General features: G+C 53.6%; 1 protein-coding gene across 1 annotated transcript; it reads right to left on the bottom strand.

Moving 5' to 3' along the window:
- Positions 1-271: 271 nt before the first annotated feature.
- On the bottom strand, positions 272-15,993 carry PLEKHG6 (pleckstrin homology and RhoGEF domain containing G6). The gene is made up of 15 exons (XM_035028400.1): positions 15,867-15,993; positions 14,444-14,649; positions 12,955-13,110; positions 12,232-12,396; positions 11,781-11,876; positions 11,450-11,500; positions 10,914-11,063; positions 9,875-9,985; positions 9,571-9,720; positions 9,244-9,381; positions 8,817-8,936; positions 8,294-8,426; positions 8,061-8,176; positions 1,657-1,802; positions 272-969 (listed from the first exon to the last, which is right to left on the bottom strand). The coding sequence occupies exons 2-15, from the start codon at positions 14,579-14,581 to the stop codon at positions 273-275; spliced, it is 2,367 nt and encodes a 788-aa protein (XP_034884291.1). The 5' UTR covers positions 14,582-14,649; positions 15,867-15,993; the 3' UTR covers position 272.
- Positions 15,994-23,604: the final 7,611 nt, after the last annotated feature.

Below are 23,604 nucleotides of genomic sequence, written 5' to 3' on the forward strand. Positions count from 1 at the left end.
GACCAGCACTCTCGGGGAGAGATTTCCTCTAGGAGAAATGCCAAAGGTCCTGAGTGTCCCTCACACTTCTCTGAAAAGAAAGGAGGTGGGTGTTAGGTCAAGTCAGATGTGGGGTGGAGAGCGAGGCTAAGTGCCCTTCCTTGCCACGGCCCCTGCTCTGGTAGTGCCCTCCTTCTATACTGACTCCACCCCACCAACATCCTACTCTGGCACCCCCTCCCACTCCATATGGGCCTTCTTTGCTCCCTCCCAGGCCACCTTCCCTTCAGCACTTACGATGTGGACAGGGGGGTGTCCAGCTGTATGATGTAGGGCCCACGCATCCTCTGCAGTTGGCCCCGGGTCAGCTTCCGAGGCTTGCCGTTCCCAGGCTCAGGGATGCCCTCGATCCTTTGGCTGGCTAGTTCTTCCCGGATCTCTCTGAGCATATCCTCAGCCCGGAGGGGGTGGGGGGAGAGGGTGCAGCCAGGTCCCAGGAAGAGGGACCCCTCTTCCTCATCCCCTGAGGACTCCCAGGGGCTTTCCCCAGCAGAATCTGTGTGGGTCGGGGATGGGGGGAGCTGTCCCCGAAGTCGGGCCCGATGCAAGGTTTCCACTACCACATTCCCTCCCACTGAGGTTCCATCTTCTTCCTCAGACCAGGTTGGTTGATCTCCCCTGGGAAGGCTGCTTCCTCTTTGGATAACTTCCCTTGGCAGTTCAGGGGTGCTTCGGCGTTGGGGAGCTTGGGGGTTAGGAGGCTGAGGGCGCAGAGGAACATCTCGGAGGTCCAGGGTGGAGAAGGTGAGGCGAGGGTCACGCCGAAGGGCCTGTGGGCGCAGATGGCTCACATAGTGGGGCCCCTTGGGGGAGCCTGGGATCAGGGTGTTGTAGCCAGAGTCTGAGGTATCATCTGGTACCAACGGAGAGTCTTCATCTGTGTCTTCTGTCACCACCAGGTGTGGGATGATGGTCGAGAACTCAGGAGTCCTACAAGTAATAGTAATAGTAAATGGTCAGTCCCGTGCTGAAGGGTCAAGTTCGAGTCCAGGAAGTCTCATCCCATCCAGAAACGGCCCCTCCTCCAAACTTACTTCGGTATCGCCTTTACACCATATGATTATTTTCTCATCTTGCTGGCTAGACTGTAGTAAGCTCCTCTAAGGCATTTTAGCCACAGCACTTGGGCCAGGACCTTGTATCAAGCAGGTGCTCAGGTATTTGCTGAAGGGTTCCTGAGCTCCCCTGAGGTTATCCCCCAGTGATGGATCTGTTTTCTCCTTAACCATGCTGCTGAACAGCTGTGTTACTGTGAATGAACCTTTTGCCCTCTCCGGGGATTTGGACTCAATGGATCCCTGCAGCTGGAACATTCTGCAAATCCATACTGGTTTTCCCTCTCCATCCCTGGGCCTGGGGAGCCTGCTCCTCTCAGGGAGCTTTCGTTGCTTGTGTCTGTTTCCTTCATCCGGGCAACCGGAGGCTGGCTAACCCCCTAGGCTGTCCCATGTGGCCGTTTGCAGGGCTGGTGCCAAACCTGTTCTACTCCAACCTCGATCTATTCCCAATGCCCCCCAAAACTGTGTTGACATTTCTCTGCCTTGTGGGTTCCTCTTCTCTCTCTCCCTTCCCGCAGCTCCCCTACTTTGAGAGACTTGTGGTCCCTGTGGGTCTTACCTCCTTTCTGCGCTGCTCTGAGAGCCCTCTGGGGAAGGCGAGGAGGGCCTGGTGCCTGGGGACTCCTGGTCCTGGTCCCGATAGAGAGCCAGGAGCTCCCTCTTCTGTTGGACATACTCCTCTGCCTTCAGCTTTTGCAGGGTGACCTGGGATGGGCATACTTTCATTAAGAGCTCTCACTTATTGAGACTTACTGTATGCCAGACTGGTGCTAAGTGCTCTACAGACATTATTTCATTTAATCCTCACAGATTCTGAATATATTATGAAGTCTATGAGGCAGATATTATTTGTTATTCCTACTTTGCTATAGAAAGACTCAGGCTACGTAACTGCCAAGGTCATGAAGCAAAGGACGATGGGATGGAGCCAGGATCTGAACTCTCGAGCTGGCCCTGGGGGTGGGTGGGGTGAACAGAAGGCGCCTTTTCCTGCTTGCACAGGTCTTCCTGCTTCTCAAGCCCCCTTTGCAAGCCCTCTATCCAGTCTGTCCCCTCCTTCAGGAAGCCCTCCCTGATAGATGGTGATGGCAATGTAAATGTTCTGAAGGGTGCTGGGCCTCAAGTTGCTCCTTCCACCAGGGTGGACAGGGTCAGGCTTTCTCCTCTGCTGTCCTTCAGAGGTGAAAGCAAGACCATTGCAAGAGGAATAGAGAGAGGGTACACTATATTTTCTGTCTTCTTCCCTCAACATTTTCACAGAGGTACCCTGATAATCAAGTAGTGACATCTGAGAAGTGGCTTATAGGGCACCTCCACATGCATGTGGTCATATGATACATACCATCACCCTGCAGGGTGGACAGCATGGATATTAGCCCATTTTACAGATGAGGAAACAAGACCTAGAGAGACAAAGGCTTTTGCTCAAGGTCCCATGGGAAGAGAAGCAGAACTGGGACTGGGCCTTCTCTTTGAGTCCTGGTTCAGCAACTGCCCTGTTTTTGAAGGGCAGCCTTAAAGGGTAAAGAGTTGCTAAAGGACAACATTTGCTTGGCGAGGGGGAGGGAAGGCAGCAGAACCTGCAGAGAGGTTGAAGGCAGAGGCTGGGCAAAAGGGAGGTGCTGGTGGCAGCTGTGGGCAGCTCTGATATCAGTACTCGCTAGTATGGCCATATCATTGTTAAAATATTGGAGTGCTTGCATAACTGGTAAGCAAAGGGCTGCTATCTGAGCCTCCTGCCTCCCTTCCCTAGGGCTACCCCATCCCTCAAGATCCAGCAGCTAGAGGGATAACATGGCACAGCAGGGGACCTCTAGGACACCCCCCACCCCCAAGATGCTCCTCTCTGATTGGATGATGACCATGCCGTACTGATGGTTAAATATTTTGACTATCTCCCCAGCTTGAGGTATATGAACCAGCAACTCCTGGACACTTGGACCTTCCCAAAGCCTCTCCAGAAACACAGCCAGTAGCTGGGTCAGGATAAGAGACATGTTGGAAAAATGGATGAACAGGGATAGGAAAATGGCATCAGGTTTATACTGCAAGTTTCCTTTCTCTGGGTCTCCAGTCCCTCAGTCTCATGAGGGACAAAGCAGTGCAAAGATTCTTAGCAGTCACATAAGACTAGTTAGTTGGCCAGAGCAAGGGATGATGGTGCCTGGGGGTAGGAAACTGGCACACCAGGGCCAGGTCCTATGATCTCCTCCCTCCTCTCCAATGTGGGATAGAACAAGAAATAAGGACGGTGGGCGGAGTCATTCTTGGGGCCAGGGTGGAGCTGGAGCAGCCTGCTTGTCGGGCTGAGGTGCCATGCCCTTGGCCCCACATGACCCAAGTTCAATTGAGTGTTTGGGAAGTCCAGGATAGGAAAGGTGTGTGGAAGGAAAGAACTGGAAGGAAGGGGTTGGGGTAGTACAAGTATGTCCACTAAACGTGCCCCTGGCCCAACCGTAGGAAAAGGCAGGGAGGGAGGGGACTCCAGGCACCAGGGAATGGGGCTATTTGAGGTCCTCCCAGACACCCCAAAGCCTCTCCAGCAACACTGGGAGGATCTTCTCAGCTTGGGTAAGAGGAGAGACAAGTTGGGAAGGGAAGAGGAAATTGGTGCCTGAGCCAAAATGTGACCCCTCCACAAAGCCAAGAAGAGGAAGGGAGGGCTCCCCCAGCAGGATTCTTGTCCTTTGCTCTGGTGGAGAACACAGCCTTGACAGGAAACGCCTCTTCTTCCCGCTGCTGCCTCTGGGGTTGCTCCTCGATTCATCTGCTCCTCCCAAAGTTCCCCAAGTGGACTAACACGGATCTCTCAAGGTGCCCACGGACTCTGAACAGCAGCTGTGAGGCCTTTCCCCAGTCAGCTATACATAGCCCTGCCCTGGCGCCACTGACCACCACTGTCTTTTAATGGTGACAATAACAAACATTTATGGAGCGCCCATTAAGTCCTGGGCCTTGTGCCAAGCAGCAACAATAATTGTCCCATCTCTCCTGCATGGTAGTGCCCACTATCACTGCAATTCCCCAGATGGTGACTGGGGTTGGAGAGATGACATAACTCCTGTAAGAACACAGATAACAGGTGAGAGCTGGGCTCTGGCTATTCCCTCAGCTGCCTGCTTCAGTCTTCCCTCCGGTCATTTTTGGACCTCTGTCTCTGACAGCTTTTTTTGTTCCCATCACTGGTTCCTTTTTCCTCTTCCCAGTCCCTAAGCATGGGCATTTCCCAGGTTCAGTCTGTCTTCCTTGGAGAAGCTCATTTTTTTCCCCTGAAAGTTTAAGCTACCCAGGCTAGACCTATGGGGAATAAATCTACACCTACATTTCTGTGAGGGGGAGAAAGCAACAGTCTCATCCCCGGGTGGTTGCTCTATCAAGGGGACCAACAGATATTCTATTGCTCCCATCAGTTTACAAAGACTGGTGGCAACAGAGAGCAGTTTTCTTTGAGAATTCGGTGTGAGACAATAGCAGGACAAACTAATTTCAGTTTCTTTGTTCTTTGTTTTGCTAAGCGAGGCCAGGGAGCTGGTGCACTGCTTGGTTATGTATCAGAAGTGACTTCCCTTCCCGTTAACCAGGAGTGAGACTTCTGAAGGTGAATTAGTTGGAATAAAATCCTAACAGTTTGTAGTGGTCCCCTGGGGGTCCTAAAGGGAGGTGGGAGGGGGGTGTCATCTTGGGACTGGGAACCAAAGGAAGAAGAAAAAGTTCTGACAGTGGGGTGGTGAAGGAAAGGGGCTCCAGTAAGGGTCCCCCGCCTGCTGCCCTGGGGAGCCCTGTGGCTTGTTTAGGTATTCAAGGAAGTGGCAGTCCAGTAGAGCTGAAAGACACAAGATCTTGAGGTTCTGTCTTTCATTTATTCTTTTTTTTTTAAATGGCAAAATCCTCATATTTATTTTTTACTCTCCTAATTCATAGTTTTAAATACACTATTTAAACAGAGACTAAGCTCTGACTTTCCTTTTCTTAAATAAGCTCTCCACATCATGATATGGTATTATAGGAAAGATTGCAGGAAGAATGCTTAAAATTGTTTAAAGGACAAACTATTTTCACAAGTTCCAGAAGCCCTAATGACCTAATGTGCTAATGACAAATCATTATTATCTATTCATTAAAGCAAGCCCTATGAGAACCACCAATTTGATTTAAACTGTAAAAATAATGAAGTTACATTCTTTAGAAATAGTCTTTCCTTGTTCAAAATGCCCTTTTGGTAATTGAGGTTTAATTGACATATAACATTATATTAGTTTCAGGTGTACAGAGTAATGATCCACTATTGGTATATGTTACAAAATAATCACCTCGGTAAGTCTAGTTAACATCTATCACCATACACTTTACAAAAAAAAATTTTTTTTGGGCGCCTGGGTGGCTCAGTTGGTTAAGCGACTGCCTTCGGCTCAGGTCATGATCCTGGAGTCCCTGGATCGAGTCCCACATTGGGCTCCCTGCTTGGCAGGGAGTCTGCTTCTCCCTCTGACCCTCCTCCCTCTCATGCTCTCTGTCTCTCATTCTCTCTCTCTCAAATAAATAAATAAAATCTTTAAAAAAAAATTAAAAAAAAATTTTTTTTTCTCTTGTGGTAAGAACTTTTAAGATCTATTCTCTTAGCAACTTTCATAGTTCATCCTTTGTCCCCACCTGAACCCCAGGGCTATATTTCTATCCTTCTCAAAGCCCCTAAGATATCTCCACTTGGCTATCCCCCACTACATCATTTTCAAAGTGCTTTCGCTTAAAACTGAATAGTACCCTAGACCCACCCCTCCCAGGAAGCAACATCTAACCCAACAGCTTTTTCTCTTTGTAAGATTTCGTTTTACTCAGGGGTTCCATTGCCAAAGCGATCTTTCAAATCTTCCTAACCTGTAACCTGCATTGGGAGCATTTACCTAGAGCTGGGCAGTAGGCTGCCTGTTTAATTAGAATGACTTCCTTGACTCTTCCCCATGAGGCAAGGACTGTTATTATTTGTGTGTGTGTGTGGGGGGGGCACATAACTCACCCAACGTCACCCAGCTAGGAAGAGGTAGAATGGGTGTCCGAACCAGTTCTTACGTTCAGTATGGGCTCTTCACCACAGTCTCCCAAAGGCTCACCTGTCTCTTTCTTCTTCTTTAGTTCCTTTCTCTACCTCCACCCCCACACATTTTTTCCCCCTGTTTTGCAACATGTCCCTAAGAACATGGCACTAAACCTCTGTTTTTCACACCCGAACTAGTACAGTAAATCTCCTGTCACCAGTCTCTGCCCCCTCCAGCCCACCTATCACCCTGCCAGCTGTCAATTCAAGACGAACACACTGATTTCACCATGGCATTCCCTTGCTCAAGAATCCATGGTGGCTCTCTCTTGTCAACCCATTCAATTCAACCTCGTCCTGTCTACCCTCTTCTGTAGCTTTTGGGGGTCCTGTAGAACCTGGCCTCTCATCACTTGCTCACATAAACCCTTTGCTCCTGACTTAGACAGACACAGTCCCTGTCCCCCAGATAATCCAACCCAACTGCTCCCTTGATTTTTCTGCTCATGGTCTTCCCTAGCCTTAAAAGGCCAATTTAAATCTTTACTCTTTGGTCCTTCTGCTTCTATGGTGGGTTGAATAGTGGCCCCAGAAAGATGTGTCTAGGTCCTCACCCCCAGAACCTATGATTGTGACCTTGTTTGGAAAAAGGGTCTTTTCAGATGTGCAAAGATCTTCAGTTAAGGATCTCAAGATGAGACCATCCTGGATTTAGGGTGGGCTCTAAATCTAATGACTGGTGTCTGCATAAGAGACCCGGGTGGGAGATTTGGACACAGAGACATACAGAGAAGAAGGCCACATGAAGACAGAGGCAGAGACTGGAGTGAGACAGTCACAAGCTGAGGAACCCCTGAAGCCACCAGAAGCCGGAAGACGCAAGGAAGGATTCTCCCCTAGAGTCTTGGAGAGGAAATGTGGGCTTGCTGACACTTTGATTTTCAACTTCTGGCTTCCAGAAATGTGAGAGAATACGTTTCTGTTGCTTTAAGCCATTAAGTTTCTGGTAACTAATACAGCTCTATTTGGATCTCTTGAATTCTTCTAGCTTTTATCACATAAATCTGCCCTGTTAAATACCTTCACTTGTTCCTCGTCATCTATAGGACAAAGTTCAAGTTCCTTAGCATAGCATCCAGTAGTAGGCATGATCTGGTAGTACCTACCTCCCAGCCTCTCTGCCACTATACCTGACCTTGGACTTTATATCCTGGTAATATGAACTACTAGGCCAGTGGTTCTCTCAACACACATGATGTTTCATGTTTCCCACATTTGCACATTCTGCTTCTCCGTTTGGAATATCCTTCTTTCCCATCCTTGTTCCCCTAACGAACTCCTAGATATCCCCACAAATGGTGCTCAGACAATAGCCGCCTGTGAAGGGGTCTCAGCATCCATCCCTCTGCATTGTCTCTTTCCCAACCAACCCACCAGACAGAATGAAAATCTCCCTTCTCGGCCATAGTTCCAGTCTGTGTACAGGTTTCTATTATTTGTATACTAACATGTCTATCTAGGCTGCAGTGCATGTTCCCTGAGGGGAGGGATGGTGCTTTATTCTTTTCTGAGTCCCTAGCACCCAGCCAGTGCCTCCACCTAGCAAGTGCTCCACTGATGTTGAATGGAAGACAAAGTTCAGAGGACCATTGTTTCAGGGTGTAAAAACCTTTAGGGGATGCTGTCTTGGGCTCTCCCAGTGACTGGCACAGTCGCTGGCCAAAGGCTTTCTTTCATGCTCTTATAGATGGTCAAGGCTGTGTCTCCCTCCTGAGGGGCTGAACCAGACTCAACTTGCATCTATCCCAGGGGCTGAACCAGACTCAACCTGCATCCATCCCAGCCTCTTTCTCTCCCTCCTTCCCTCTTGTGCTCCCATCTCTGACCTCTGAGGAGCCCCCCAGCCCTCCCCACTTCTGGCTTCCACACACCTGGGCCTGCTGAGTCTTCTCTAACCACTGGGCACGGTCTGCAGCACTGGGACAGTGCACGATGAGGGCACTGGAGACACAGTGGAATTCAGTGAGATGGATCACCAGGAAGCTGTCTGCGTGGAGAAGAAGGTCCGTTCAAGGGCTAGACCTTATTTGATGCCCATCCTGGCTGCTCCTTCCCCTCACCAAGAGGAAAGGAGAAGGGAAAGGCCCCCACAGGAGAGACGTACTAGGGTCTCGTAGTGGTTGGCACACAAGCTTCTCCAGCATGAGTGGGGGGCGGATGACCTTGGCTTTGTCTGCCTTGCGTTGGGGCTTGGTCACCAGGAGCACGTCAGAGAAGAGGAAGAGGTACACGTCCAGCTGGGAGGGCATGTGTAAGAGAACGAGACAAGGGTCAGCTGGAGCAGGGGAGGGCGGGACACGGATCAGGCTCCTGTGTGGTGTGTGTGCATGTGTGCACATGCACACAACTGTGGGTGCTAGGGCTGGAAGGGGTGTCACTTCGGGCCCGTCTCTCGCTTCACAGGCAGGGACCATGGCTGACTCAGGGGCGTACAAACAACCAGAGCTTACCACGCCATGTCCTCCTCCCAACGCACACAGACACAGACAGACAGAGAGACACACACACACATAAACACACCTCTTTGCCCATTTCCAGCTTTTCTGACTTGTATTCTGTCTCCCGGCATCCCTCTCTTCTCTTCAATCTACCTCCCATTTTCTCCGAGCTTCCCCACAGCCCCTCACCTTTCCTTCTCGCCCCTCCTTCACTCGCACGGGTCCCTCCAGCAGCAGCTGCCTGGTGTGCTCAGAAGCAACCCCCAGCATGGGGGACATCAGGTCCAGGGTGCAGAACGGACGCAGGTTCTGAGGGACACGGGGTGGGGAGGATCATGGGGCCGGGCAGGGCTGCCTCCCCCTCCCAGCCACGGTGGTTCTCTGTTCTGTCGCCGGCACCTTCCTGCCTCATCCTTGCCCTCTTGGAGGGAGAGGGAGCATCCAGTACCTCCTTCTCAGTCTCTGGAACACCACCCCTTAGGCCCTCCTCATGGGGAAGGAGTGATGCGCACGGCCCCTCTGTGGCCGCTCTGCCCCTTACCCTCCAGGCCGCTGCTTCATTGTTCCCCTGGGGACCTTGCTTGTTCGAAGCCTCCTTCCCTCTGCCCTCCCTCACCTTCTCCACCTCCTCACTGGACGGCTCCAGCACTTCGTAGGGCCCGATGCGTTGGGCTGCAGCCACCAGGCTCTCCTGCTCTTCGCCCTGGCGGACCTGTTGATTGATGTGTCGCAGGAATGACTCCACAGCGGCAATCTAGGTGACGGGCGGGGTGTGGAAGGAGGAACAGCTCAGCTCCTTACCCTGTACGTCTCCCTGAGTCCATGACAACGTGGGCGGCCAGCCGGTGCCACGCTGCCACATACATATGAGGAAAGAGACCCTTAAGAATTTCTGGAAATCAGTCCCCGGCTCCCAAGGGCGTGGCCCTGCCAGGCCACCTACCATGGCGTTCAGGGCCTCTTGGGTGCATGCCTCAGGACTCTTCTTAAGCACGGCCTGGAGCAGCAGTGGGTACTTGGTGATGCGCTGGTGGGGTTTGATGAGCAGGTCACCCAGCGTCTGCCTCCCCGAGAGCTTGTGCTTCTCACACCACTGCCAGCAGAGGGGGGCAGGGGGTCAGGAGTCTGCCAGCCCCCTGCTGCCCCATTCCGGTGACGGACTCGGCCTTGGACCCAGCTGGCGATCAGGGATGACCTGGTTGTCTAGGGCCTGCCCCAGCCCCCTTCCCAGGCACCCCCTCTCCCACCTGCACAAAGGCATGGAAGAGAGGATTATTGTCTTGCTGCTCCCGGGCGTAAGCCATGGTCTGCTTCACTTGCAGGCAGTACTGGACATAGGGCTGGAACCGCTGGCTGAACTGAGTGAGGGACAGACATGGGCAGGCAGGGGTAAGAAGGTCATGAAATCTGGCCTCCAGCTGCAGAGCATGGGGGGCCGTGGGGAGAGAGCCTCTCACTGACCCTTAGTCCAGCTCCTGCCAATCCCTACTCCCCATGACGCTCTCCCCAACCTGTGACTGCCAGTCCCTCTCTCTGGATTCCAGGGAGAAACTGAGGTCCCAGGAGGCAGACCCACTGCCACTCTCTGAGTCCCCATGCACAGCCCCTGCTGTGCCCTGCCGCTCTGGGGACGTACTCTCCCATCATCAATAATTCAGCTGGAATGTTTTCAGGACACTGCAGGTCCCATTTCACACAGGTGGTGGCTAGTGACCTGAGGCTTGCCCAGAAGCCCTGTTCCTGGGGAAGGGGCCTGCCTATGGCTCCCAGGAGATGAGCCCCCCACCTCTGTACCCCATTCCAGCTCTGCAAGGCCCACGTCTTCCTGGTTGGGTAAAATTGTGGAAGAAAGTCTGACCCCAGGCCTCTTGCTTTCTCTTATCACATTTCTCCATGCTCGGGATGCTCTGGAGCCTTTTATGCCCCTTCCCCCAGTCACCTGGGGGATGCCTTGCTTAGGCCCCATTCTTTTCCCAGCTGTTTGGCAATGCATCTCTGGCCAAGAAGTAAGATTTTATAGTTAAGAGATTAGGTATAACCCTTCCCTGAGATAGCTGTGTTTCATTTCAAAAGAGTCACCAAAAGACCAAAGAACTTTTGGGACAGAGATCATACCTGTGGAATGAAGGGCAGGAGGTGAGGTGATATTCTGGGGTGGGGGCTGTGCTCTCAGACCCCCTCAAGTCACAGAAGAGTTCAAGGGGCAGAGGCACACCCTGCAGACAGGACCTCTCTCGGCCTTACCAGGTCCGCCCCAGCCAGATGTGGCCCTTTGCCATGTCTCACCGTCAAGAAGCCATTTTGCAGGCTGACAGGGTCCAGAGGCTGGCCTGAGGCTCGAGTCGCCCCCAGGGTGGGTCCCAGCACCTCCTCCCAAAAACTCTTGTGGGCTCGAATCAGGCTGGGGACATTTCCAAACAGGGTCTCAGCTGATACCTGGAGGATGGAGCAGAACTTAGCCATAAGCCTGGGCAGGTCACCATCAGTTAGCTCTGGCTGTGGACAGGCAAGGACCCACAGGCTTGGCTGGCAGAGGGTGGGGTCAGGATGAAACTTGCAGGGGAGCTGAGAGATCTAAGGGGCTGGGGCTCTCCCTTCTATTCCTCCGGCACTTGGGCTGAGCTCTGCTGAGTCTGGAAAAGAGGAGAGGCCAGCCTGCTTGGGGTCTAGAGCAGGAAGGGGAGTAGGAGGGCAGGGGGTGTCCTGGAAAATGGGGTCAAGGGAATTCAGACAGAGCAGCCTGGGAGGCTCTCTGGGAGCCCACCTCCACTCCGCGGCCTCAGAGCTTGGGATGTGCCAGCTCCTCCTGAGCACCCACTCACCTCGGTCAGCAGTCCCACTCGCTGCAAGTTCAGCAGGCCGGCGGCCAGGAGCTGGAAGCAGGGAAGGCCAAGGGTGTCAGCACCTGATCTCCTCCTCTGGGGACCCCAACCTAGCCCTTCAACGTGTCCCCTCGGCTTTGCCACTGCTAACCTGCCTCCCAAGATCCCCAGCAGGTCTCCAATGGGAGGATCTCTTGGTTATCTGTCCCCACTTTCCCCCCACCCCCCTCCATGGTCCTTCTTTCCTGGCCTGGGAGGAGTGGGGGACCATGCAAGGGAGATGGGTGGATGGCTGAGGTGGGGCCCTGGCCCAGAGCTGGGGGAAGCTCACATCAGTCATGATCCTGAGCTTCCGCACGTAGATCAGCTCGGTGGTCAGCAGCTCCCAAAGCGCTTCCTGTTGGTGGCAAAGCTCTCGGCTCATCTCCTGCAGTGGGGACAGCCCTGGTTCAGTTGGGGAATCATGATAAGAATGGCAGCTGCCACCTGTTTAAATGCTACTAGATCTACTTCACAGACGATGACCTTTTAATCCCCAAGTGTGTAGGTGGTGTTATCCCCATTTTACAGATGAAGCAACTGAGGCCCAGAGAGGTTTCCTGTCTCTATCAAGGTGTCACTAGTAAGTGGCAGAACCAGGAGTTGAACCTAGAGCAAGATGTCTCCAAATGCTTTCCCCACGTGACACCACTTCCCAAGGCCCTTCCCTCGTCCAGGGTGGAGGTGAGGTGTATGTGTGTGTCTATGACACCGCAGGGCCAGACGCTGTGTTCCAGGCCCACCTTGTGCCCAGGCACCAGCTCCTTCCAGGACTTCTCAATGATCAGGCCGCTGTCTCTGCCCTCTCCTATCTCCCAGTGCCGCCGGTCCTCAGGGGGCAGGCGGGGCATCCCAAACATGCTGAATGTATGCAGCCTCACCTCCAGCTGGTGGGCCTTGGTGACTTCCTGGGGGAGCCGAAAAGGGGATCAGTCCTGGCCATGGCCTGGACACGCAGACCCCTGGCCTGGGGATGGCTGTGTGCGTGTGCACGTGTGTGTGTGTGCACGCGCGTGCGCATGCATGTATGTCTGGGAATGGGAGGTGGCAAGTAGCACTGTCTGTGAGTGGGGACACGGAAGCCTGGGGGACAGGGGAAAGGGCGTTGCTGGAACACGGGTGGAGAGACACCTTGGCCTGCAGAAAGGTACGTGACAAAGGAGTCTGACCTAGGCTCCCTGACCAGAAAGATACTTTCCAGGGCTCTCCTGAGACAGAACCCTTCAGAGGGACCTGTGGGTGGAGACCAGGGGACCTGCGGTCTCAGGTGACATTTTGACATTTGCCTATAAACTGGACATTTTTATGCAGCAGCATGGCTTGCAGATGCATCCCTGAGAGGGTCTCTCCACATAACCGAATCCCACTTCTTGGAGGGGCTGGCCATGCTCTCTGCTCTGATCATCTGTGGAGGACACTACAGCTCGGACTGTGAGCACGGGGATGGGAGAAGGAGGGCCTCTTACCTTGAGTTTGGGGGAGTGTGGTGGGCCAGCCCCAAAATGGCCTCCATGCCACTTCTCAGGCTCTGGTTCTCGCAACTTCAGGGGAGACACGGCTCGGACCTGGCCAGAGCCCTTGGCAAAGGGGACGTAGCCATGGAGGCGTCGGCGACTGGGATCCTGGAGGAGGAGGAAGAGCAGGGTAAGCTCTTAGGGGGCCTCCCTTCTCCCAGAAGTCCCAGAGAGGTAGTGAGGGCTGGGCTTGACTCCAGATGGTGTCCCCTACCCCTGCAAGTGGGGCCTGCTCACCCTCCCCTGAAAACGAGTTTGGGGTGAGTCACTCCTGCTCTGAGTCACAGCAGCGGCTGCCAGGGAGGCCAAGCTGAGCTGGGCAGGGGCACGCCAACTTGGCCCCCCTAGTGGGCCCTGGGGCTGAAGTGGGGCCTCCTCCAGAGCAGGAGCACAGGTACCTACACGCCCGGGCTCTAGCGTGGACAGCCCCCAGGATCCGCCCACTTACACGTGTGCTCCCTGTCCCGTGGGCCTGCATGCACAAGGCACAGTGCGTGCTGCATTCTGGGTCCCTCCCAGCTTCCCCTGCGTGGGAACGGCTTCCCTCGCACGTGAGGATGAGGGGACGCACGTGTGCGGCTTCCTCCCCAGGGGCGTGCGGCCTGTGTCCTTTCCAGTTGGGAGTGGCTGTGCTTCCTCATGAGAGACCGACACCACAGCCACAAGTCTCCTCCTGGGCAGGCCTGGTCACATTCCGTGATCTGCCTGTGGCCTGACTAAACACCACATACTTCCTAGTCTCCCTTCCTGCCCTTGGCCTGGGAGAGTCCCCAGCTGTCCTCCCGGTCTCCCACGGCCAAATCCTCTTCCAGGAAAGCAGGGGATACCCCGAGCGGGAAGCAGAACTGTCCTCAAGGTGAAGGGGAAGCTTGGAGGCTGAGGGAAAGACTGCACGGCCTCCACATCCCTTTCCTTGGTCAGCATTTGAGGCAGGCCAGGAGGGTGGAGCTGTGGGGAAGCCAAGGCAGGCCCCTCACCCCTCCCCACTTGAAGAGTAGGGACACCCTGAACTTTTGCTCTTCCTTCAGTGCTGACTCAGAGGGAGCAGGTCTCAGGGAGCCCACAGGCTCCTCCTAACTAGAGGCTGGAGTCTGGGAGGTGCCCATCCCAGTGGGTGGCACACTCCCCGCTCTCTCCCTAACCACCCCCCCCCCCCCCCCCCCCCCCCCCCCCCCCCCCCCCCCCCCCCCCGCCGCTCCAGGCCTCAGACCTGTCTAACAGCACCTCCTCTGAGGGCCTGGCTTCACCCATCTGCCTGGGATGGGTGTGGAGTCCTGGGAGCCTGGCCCAACATGGCCCTCCTGTCCCTCGCAACCCAGGAAAGAAGGCAGGGGTGAGGGACAGGAATAGAGCATCCCATGAAGCTGGAAGACAGACTTGAAAGCCTTGCTATCCTCCCTCCTGCCCCATGCAGGTCACTTTTGGGGCAGCCTGGACTAACCAGCCCAGGGCCTCCTCGGGAATGGAGACTGCCAGCAGAGCCCTGGTTGGAGGCCTGATGCCGGCCCCCATAAGTCTCAATGAGGGACGCCACAAGTCCTTGGAGGGGACCCTCATCTGGAGGAGCAAAGGTCTGCATCTCTTCTTTCCTGGGTCACCTCTGAAGGGTCATAGCTTCAATATCCAGGAGAAAAGGGTCCCCTGAGGCTGCAAAGAGAAAATAAAGGAATGGAAGGGCCAGCCTTGATCAGTGGGTGGCACCAGGTTGGGGACCAAGAGGCGGAGGGGGGAAGGGAAAGGTGATGGAGTGGGGGAGGAAGGGCCAAGGGCTTGTCACTTACTGCGGGAGCACAGCAACCTATCTGTGATTTGGTGGGGGTAGGGTATGACCTCGCATGCTGGGGAGAAAACCCCTTGGAGCTATGCGTCCTCCCTTACATGTATGCACATTTGGTGTACAAGCTCCCTCACAGGCCTCAAAGGATGCTGTAGTCCTCGGAGTAGCTGGGAGCAAGGGTCACAGGCAGGTCCCCAGGCTTCCTGGGTGTCCTTCCTTCCCATGCACCGAGCCACACCCTTCTCATAGCCTAGGGAAAAGCTGCTGGGAGGCATGGGGTGGGGGCATGCTGGAGACTGTACCACCTGCCCACTATTTTTGTACAGTCCCGAAGCTAAGAATGCTTTTTATGTGTTTAAATCGTTGGAAAAAATCAAAAGAAGAATAATATTCCACAACACATGGAAAGTATATAAAATTCAAATCTCAGGGTCCATAAATAAAGTTTTATTGGAACACAGCCACATTTACACCTTTCCAACTGTCTACCACTGCTTTCTTGCTAGGTGTGACAGAGACTGTCTCTATAGACGTCCAGTCTAAAATATTTACTATCTGGCCTTTTACTGAAAGCTTGCCCGCCCCTTACCTGGACCCTCCTGGCCACAGACAGGGAGGTGAGGGAGGACAGCTATCAGGCCGCTGGGCTTAGAGACAGCAGGCTATGTTTGGTCTTCCCCAGCCTCTGGGAACACCTCCACGGAGCTGGGAGCCAGGTCGGGGGCTCCATCCCTTCCCCTTAAACCTGGATAGAGAACCCACCCTTTGAGTGGGCAGGGCCTGGAGAGCAGAGGCCTCCTAAGCAGCTGCTTGTCCCCCCTCAGATGGCCTGAGGCCCCTGCTCAGCCCTCCCCTTACTTTTCTCTGATTTCTGAGCGAAAAGAGGAAAAAGTCCATTTTCTCCCCGGGCCCCTCCCAATAATCCTCCCTCCGAGGGCTGCCTCCCCTCCTTCTCCCTCTCCCTCGCCCTGGTCCTTTCCGAGCTCGGACGCCGGCTGGCCTTCCCCTCTAGCCCCCGCGCCGCCCGCACCGGCCCCAGCCCCCCTGCCCGCCCCGCCCCCGTCCGCCCGGCCCCGCGGCCGCTCACCTGTGTCCGCAGGTGTCCCGGCGCCCGCGCTGCCGACCCCCGCCCGCGGGGCTCCCGGTCGCCGACGGCTCCCCCGGCAATGCCGGCCCCGCTGCCCGGGCTGGATCTGGGACCGAGCGGCCGGCGGGACCCGGGGCAGCGCAGGACCGGGCCGGGAGGGAAGGTGGAGGGAGAGGGGCGGGGACGTGGGCTGGCACCGCCCTCTCACCGCGGGTGCCGGACCCGGCCGCGCTGTGCGGGCGCCCGTGGGGCCCTGGGGACGGAGGGTCCCGTGCCCGGGACGCAGCCGCCACCCTCCCCGGACGAGGAGAGCTCCCTGCGCAGGGCTCCCCTTCCCCTCCCTCCTTCGCACCTGAACTCACCAGCCACCTGGCCGGGGCGGAAGGCCGGGAACCGCGCGCCGCCCCGGCGCCCTTCCCCTCCCGGCCAGACCCCTTCCAGGTACCAGAGGAATGAGGCACAAATGCGAGGCTGGGCGTCGCGGGAGGAGGCGGTGAGGGTAATGACCCGGTGATCTCTGGTGCCACCTTGCTTTCAGGTGCAGTGAGTGGCCTGCTCTCCCCTCCTCCCCCTGCCTAAGGGGAGTGGGATTGCCAGCGGAAAGGGCACAGGGGCCACAGGACCCTGGGGCCCTCCCGCCGATTCTCTGGCTGAGTCAGTCCAAAGTGTGACCCTTATCTCTCACATGGCTGCCCTGGCCATCGGGTGGAAGGCTCTCTCTGGACTTTGCCTTTGCTCCAGGGATGGCACCGGGTGCCAAGCTGAGACCTGACCCAACGCCTCTCCCACTCCTGAGACCAGGGGTGGGAGGACAGGGGTGTCAGATGGGGGCATCCCCACACTTCACTGGCAGACGGGCTTCGCCTACAGTGAGGGTGCCATCCCAGCACCCACGGGGGCTGCTGACATAGACACGGTTCAAGGGCACTCGCTGGGCATTGCCTGAAAGGACCACATTCTCACATCCCCACCTCATGACACATCGCCTGACAGAAGCGCTGGATATTGGTGATCAGAAGTGTCCACGGATGCGGCGTCATTGTGATCTTACAATCAGGAAGCCAAAGAGTCTGTGGCGGGGCCGATGGCCAGGCCTGAGTGCCTCCACCCCTCCGCCCTGCCCTGTGGTCTTCCTCCCACGAATCAGCTATGCGGTGACCGATAGGCCTCCTTCCATTTGTAGAGCATTGGGAAATTTATCAAGCATTTTCAAAAGCATAATCTCATTGTAGCAGTAGGGAAAGGGGTCTCCATGCTCCTCTCTTGTCTGCCACCTTAAACCCATAAGTGATTGGAAGTGTTCTAGTCCTCACTCGGACTCTGATGACTCTGTTTTGTTTGGGACCGGAATCTTTAACATGGGATGGTTTCTAATTTCCTCCGGCCTCCTTATATTTGCCCTCTGAAAATCTCTTTTTCTGAGCTTGCTGTTACGTGATTGCTCCGTTGTTTCAGAAGAGTTCCTCTAGGTCCTTGCATCCTACCTCCTGCTTCCTGCCTCCAGGTAAATCAGCATTGGTTTTCGGGAGAGAGAGGAGTCGGGTGGGGCGGGAACTGTAGTGAAGAGAAGCCCTTTTCTCTTCCATTCACAGCCTCTGTGTGTGTGTGTGTGTGTGTGGTAGAGAGGGAGAGAGAGAGAGAGAGAGAGAGATATTCAGGGGTGACAAGAGTAGCCACGAGGGAAAGAGAGCTAATAAACCAGGAGATGGTGATTACCGGCAGTATTAAATGACACCCCAGAGAGAGCTGGTGCCAAGGGGCCCCTAGCTTCTCCTCCCAAAGTCTCGCAGAAAGAGGTGGAAGGAGGAGTAAGCGGGGAATGGAAATTGAGAGAACACCAGAGACAGGCCCGGACTTAGAGCGCTCTGGGGTTAGCTGGCTGGACTGGCCCGGTGGATACGCGGAGAGTTAACCCTTGCACTTCCCTCAAGTCTGAGATCCAATCTCTATCCGCCACTGCCTCGGGGCCTGTCTTCAGCCTCTCTGGGAGGAGAGGTTCCCAGGGAAAGCTGGAGTTCTGAAAGTGGGAGGTGTGGCTGGATGCAAGCTGTGCGCCGGAAGGCGGGACTCCTGTGATCTAGTCCTTCTATTCTGGCCTTGTCAGATCCTTGCCCTCACAACCTTTGTTTCCCTGAAACCCTGGCTGTGCTGTGGAGAGCCGCCTTCAGACAGGCTGAGGCCGAACACAGCTCAGGGAGCTGAATGAAGCCCAGAGAGCCGGGGGGTGGGGGTGGGGGGGTGGGGGGGTGGGGGGGTGTTGGACAGTCGGCCTCTACTGTGGGGCGCTGGGGAGCACCTGGCCCTTGGCCCGGAGAAGGGCACCTGGATGCTTGTCTTTCCTCCTGGCTGGCCTGGGCTTTCCTCACACCTCTAGCTTGAGTCCTGTCCCTCCTCCGAGCCTGAGTTTCTCCCTTAGTGTGGATAAGTTTCATCAGGGTATGCCCCAGCTCCTGAGAAGGTGTCTGTCTTCAAGATCGGAGCTTTGTGGATCCAGAGCATGAGGGTAATTTTCTGGGACTCCATGTCCTTTCTCCCTTCCCTCACAGGGAGACTCACTTGAGCTCGGAGCTCTGCCTAGCCAGCACCTCTCAGGGCAGGGCAGAGGCCATCCGGGTTAATGAGGTGCTAGCAGGGGCATCCTCCTGGGCCCAGGGTCAGGAAGAGGAGGGGAACCTGAGGGCTCCAGCTGGGAGGCACCAGGGCATGTGAGGCAGCTAATCGCCAGGAGGCCAGGCCCCTGGGCACAGACCAGAACTGATGCCCTCCTTCTCTTTGCTGCTTTCCTTCTCCCCCCACTCCCTCCTGGTCTTCCTTCCATGCTTACTGACAGTGTTCATTGGTGCAAGAAGGTACGAGGAGTGTATAGAACACATATTCCCAGTATGAGGAATAGCCCTCTTCCTAGTATAAGAGACAGTTCCTGGATTCCAGGAGGCTACAGACTAGGGAGAGACAGACGGATGGTGAACAGAACACTGATTTACAAGTTGAACATATAAGGAACGATCCAAGAGCTACGGGAGCACTTTGGAGGGACTAACAGCTGCATAAACGAGCCAGGGAAGCGTCATAGAGGAGGAGAACTTTGTGCTGGGATTTTAAGGATGAGTAGGAGTTTGCTGCGCTGAGGAGGAGGAAGGCATTTCTGAAGGAGGGAACAGCGTGAACAAAGACCCTGACATGTTGGAGGAGCGTGTTTAAAAAGCAAGAGGAAAAGGGCAGGCTTTCCCAAAGGCCTCCTGAAAGCTAGCCGTGGTGGCTTCCTGGGGACCTCCCACTCTCGGAGCAGCTGATCGCTGGGCGGTGTGGCTTAGGAGGACAAACCCTCTTCCTGACATTCAAGGACCTCCTCAATATGACCCCAATTACACTTCCGGCCTTTCCCTTGCTACTCCCCTACTCCATCCCTGGACATGTCCCCAGTCTCTGAGTCTGCCTCAGTGGCCCTGATTCCATGCCTTTGCTCGAGCCCTTCCCCTCAGCTCGCTCAGTGTTCTTGGCCCCTTGTCCTCCCATCTCCATTTCTGCCCCCTTCAGGGTCCTTCCCAAGGGCTGCTTCCTTCATGAACCATTTCCCGCTACTCCTCCAACCAGAGGGACCACGTTCCTCCCTGCTTTCACGGCCTTGGCCCCTGTGTTTCTTTAAAAGACACTATTCTTTTTTTAAAAATTTTTTTCAATTTTTATTATGTTAATCACCATACATTACATCATTAGTTTTTCATGTAGTGTTCCATGATTCATTGTTTGTGCATAACACCCAGTGCTCCATGCAGAATGTGCCCTCCTCAATACCCATCACCAGGCTAAGCCATCCTCCCACCCCCCTCCCCTCTATATCCCCCAGTTTGTTTTTCAGAGTCCATCGTCTCTCATGGTTCATCTCCCCCTCCGGCTCCCCCCCTTCATTCTTCCCCTCCTGCTATCTTCTTCTTCTTCTTTTTTTTTTTTTTTAACATATATTGTATTATTTGTTTCAGAGGTACAGATCTGTGATTCAACAGTCTTGCACAATTCACAGCGCTCACCATAGCACATACCCTCCCAATGTCTATCACCCAGCCACCCCATCCCTCCCACCCCCCACCACTCCAGCAACCCTCAGTTTGTTTCCTGAGATTAAGAATTCCTCATATCAATGAGGTCATATGATACATGTCTTTCTCTGATTGACTTATTTCACTCAGCATAACACCCTCCAGTTCTATCCACGTCATTGCAAATGGCAAGATCTCATTCCTTTTGATGGCTGCATAATATTCCATTATATATATATACCACTTCTTCTTTATCCATTCATCTGTCGATGGACATCTTGGCTCTTTCCACAGTTTGGCTATTGTGGACATTGCTGCTATAAACATCGGGGTGCACGTACCCCTTCGGATCCCTACATTTGTATCTTTGGGGTAAATACCCAGTAGTGCAATTGCTGGATCATATGGTAGCTCTATTTTCAACGTTTTGAGGAACCTCCATACTGTTTTCCAGAGTGGCTGCACCAGCTTGCATTCCCACCAACAGTGTAGGAGGGTTCCCCTTTCTCGGCATCCCCGCCAACATCTGTCGTTCCCTGATTTGTTAATTTTAGCCATTCTGACTGGTGTGAGGTGGTATCTCATTGAGGTTTTGATTTGGATTTCCCTGATGCTGAGCGATGTTGAGCACTTTTTCATGTGTCTGTTGGCTATTTGGATGTCTTCTTTGGAAAAATGTCTGTTCATGTCTTCTGCCCATTTCTTGATTGGATCATTTGTTCTTTGGATGTTGAGTTTGATAAGTTCTTTATTGATTTTGGATACTAGCCCTTTATCTGATATGTCATTTGCAAATATCTTCTCCCATTCTGTCGGTTGTCTTTTGGTTTTGTTGACTGTTTCCTTTGTTGTGCAAAAGCTTTTCATTTGATGAAGTCCCAATAGTTCATTTTTGCCCTTGCCTCCCTTGCCTTTGGCGATGTTTCTAGGAAGAAGTTGCTGCGGCTGAGGTCGAAGAGGTTGCTGCCTGTGTTCTCCTTTAGGATTTTGATGGACTCCTGTCTCACATTGAGGTCTTTCAACCATTTTGAGTCTATTTGTGTGTGTGGTGTAAGGAAATGGTGCAGTTTCATTCTTCTGCATGTGGCTATCCAGTTTTCCCAACACCATTTGTTGAAGAGACTGTCTTTGCTCCATTGGACATTCTTTCCTGCTTTGTAAAAGACACTATTCTTAACCTGCCCAGTACTATTGCTATTCAGTATGCCCATGTCCCTCACTAGACTCCAAGCCCCTTGAGGGCAGCCAGCCACCAGCATAGGGCCTGGCCTAGGACTGGCGACCAGTGTCTGTAGGGTTGAACCGCATTGATTGGCTAGAGGATCCAGATAGAATCAAGTTGTATGTAGACTTGCCTACTCTGTCATCTCTCTGTCCCTGCTCAAAGGAAACACCTTTGTTTTTTAAATATCTGGGAGTCTTCCATAATTTTAGTTTGGCATTCCTGCTTTGTTACTGGAGCTTCAGCATCTCCTCAGTGCTACTGCTAGAGGTTTCTGACCCGTTAGGACGAACACGCCGTGTAAGTTTTACTTGCACATCACTGCTGATGGATTAGTAGTGGTTTCCTTAGAATATTAGGCCAAGAAGGATTCTGTGGATGATGAGGGCTCAGAAGAAAGGGCCCTCAGATGCCTGGGTGGCTTAGTTGCTTAAGCGTCTGCCTTCAGCTCAGGTCATGATCCCAGGGTCCTGGGATCCAGCCCATGTCAGCCTCCCTGCTCAGTGGGGAGCCTGCTTCTCCCTCTCCCTCTGCCGCTCCCCCTGCTTGTGCTCTCTCTCTGACAAATAAATAAATAAAATCTTAAAAAAAAAATAGAAGAAGAAGAAAGGGCCCTAAGATGGCTTAGTGACACTTGCCATGTGAGGAGGCAGGGCTCCTTCTGCCTTCTGTTAGTTCATCAGATACTTTACTTACATGAAGCCAAGACTGGGGCACTGGGAGAGCCCAGGGCCTTTGCCTCTGGTGGAAGCTGAAGGAGGACAGTGAGCAGAAGAGGAGCTGGGGACTCCAAAGGTAGATTTACCTTCTTGAGATTTCCTAGAGCAGACCTTGGAGTCAAGTGTCTGAACATCCGGGTCTGTGTTCTTACTGGGCGCCCTCATGGTCTTGACATGATCAGTCCCCAGAGGGGGCTGTGGACTCAGCCAGACCAATAGGGCTTAGTGGTTCAGGATCCCCAGCAGGTTCCTTAGCAGGTAAAGCTAAGGTGATGACAAGGAGTTTCCCACCTGTGGGAATGTTCCCGATTTCTCTCTCCTCCTAGGCAGCTGAGGCTTCAAGAATGACAAGAGGGGCGCCTGGGTGGCTCAGTCGGTTAAGGGTCTGACTCTTGATTTCAGCTCAGGTCATGATCTCAGGGTCGTGAGATCAAGCCTTGTGATGGGCTCCATGCTCAGCGCAGAGTCTGCTTTTCCCTCTCCCTCCCCCTCTCTGCCTCTCCAGTGTGCGCACCTTCTCTCTCTCTCAAATAAATAAATAAAAATAAAATCTTAAAAAAAAGTTTTAAAAGAATGACAAGAATGTATCAAAAGTGAGTAATACCTAGAAATGTTTTATTTCCCGGCTTCCTATCTTTGCGCCGTTGCACCTGAGGGCCATGGTCTCCCCTAGTGGCATCCCCTGGAAATGCTATGACTTGGTTTCTGGGGTCAGGAGTGGACACGTCCCAAAGCCCTGCCCTTTCCCCCTTGAATGGGACCCATATGGTCTTACAACCCAACATTCCTCCTCAGGCAAGAACACTGGCTAATGATCTTGGCAGATGGCCCAGGCGTCAACCTGATAACCTCTTGCAGTGCTGCTCCCACAGGCTGTGCCTTTGTTCAAGGGGTTTTGATTAATGGGGGTGTGCTCACTTCCTGCAAGTCCCTTTCCTCCCGAGGAGTCATCTGATTTCCTCCCTCAGGTCTATCCTGACAATGGGTCTCCACCTCTTCAGCCTGAGGTTAACTCAAAAGTACCTGTAATTGTGAAGTTTAAGGCTCCAGTGGTCTTTGCAGATGTTCTCCAAGTTAGAACATCTTGGCTCCCTGCCATGGTCAACTTCTAGCACAGTGGCCCTCGTTACTTAGTCCAGGATTGCAGCCAGCCCTTGCTCATGGCACATGTATTTTAAGGCTCATTTGCCCAGGATGGCAGACTGTCTCGTCCCATCTCATTATGACACATCTTGCCCAGTCCAGGAAGATGGGCAGATATTTTATTCTTTGGGTGGATGCCAGTACCACAGTCCTAAATCATTATTTCTAATTTAATTTGACAACCTTGATTTTCAGGAAGTTCTTTCTCATCTCTGACCCAAATATCTCCAGCTCAAACTTAAGATAATTCCCTCATACGCCCAGAACTGTCCTTCTCTGTAGCATGAACCCCTTTTCAGATCACTGAACCACAATTTGGGTCATTTTAGAGACCATCCTTCAGAGACCCTGGTGGTCAGTTTGGGTTCATGTGGACAGGCACCCAGGTCTGAGGCCCCTAGGTCTGTGCGCCAGGCACTGTGCTGGATGCCCCGTGTAGATTAATCAACATTCTCTTGCTACCACCCAATGAAAACAGGTATGACTAGTATTATCCCATTTGATAGATGCAAGGCTGAGTCTTGGAGGTAAAGTAACTTGGCTAAGGTCACAAAGCCAGCATGTAGAACAACTGGGATCCTATCCCCACATCTAACAAGGCTTTAGAGCTGGGAGTT

Source organism: Mirounga leonina, unplaced genomic scaffold (assembly GCF_011800145.1).
Source record: "Mirounga leonina isolate KUSES-001 unplaced genomic scaffold, KU_Mleo_1.0 Mir_201, whole genome shotgun sequence".
NCBI lineage: Eukaryota > Metazoa > Chordata > Mammalia > Carnivora > Phocidae > Mirounga > Mirounga leonina.

Coding starts and splice junctions, on each gene's coding strand:
- PLEKHG6 (XM_035028400.1), bottom strand. CDS start 14,581: ATGCAGACCTTTGCTCCTCCAGATGAGGGTCCCCTCCAAGGACTTGTG. Junction 11,064..11,449: donor GAGTGGGACTGCTGACCGAG/GTGAGTGGGTGC, acceptor TCCATCCTCCAG/GTATCAGCTGAGACCCTGTT. Junction 9,721..9,874: donor TCTTCCATGCCTTTGTGCAG/GTGGGAGAGGGG, acceptor CTCTGCTGGCAG/TGGTGTGAGAAGCACAAGCT.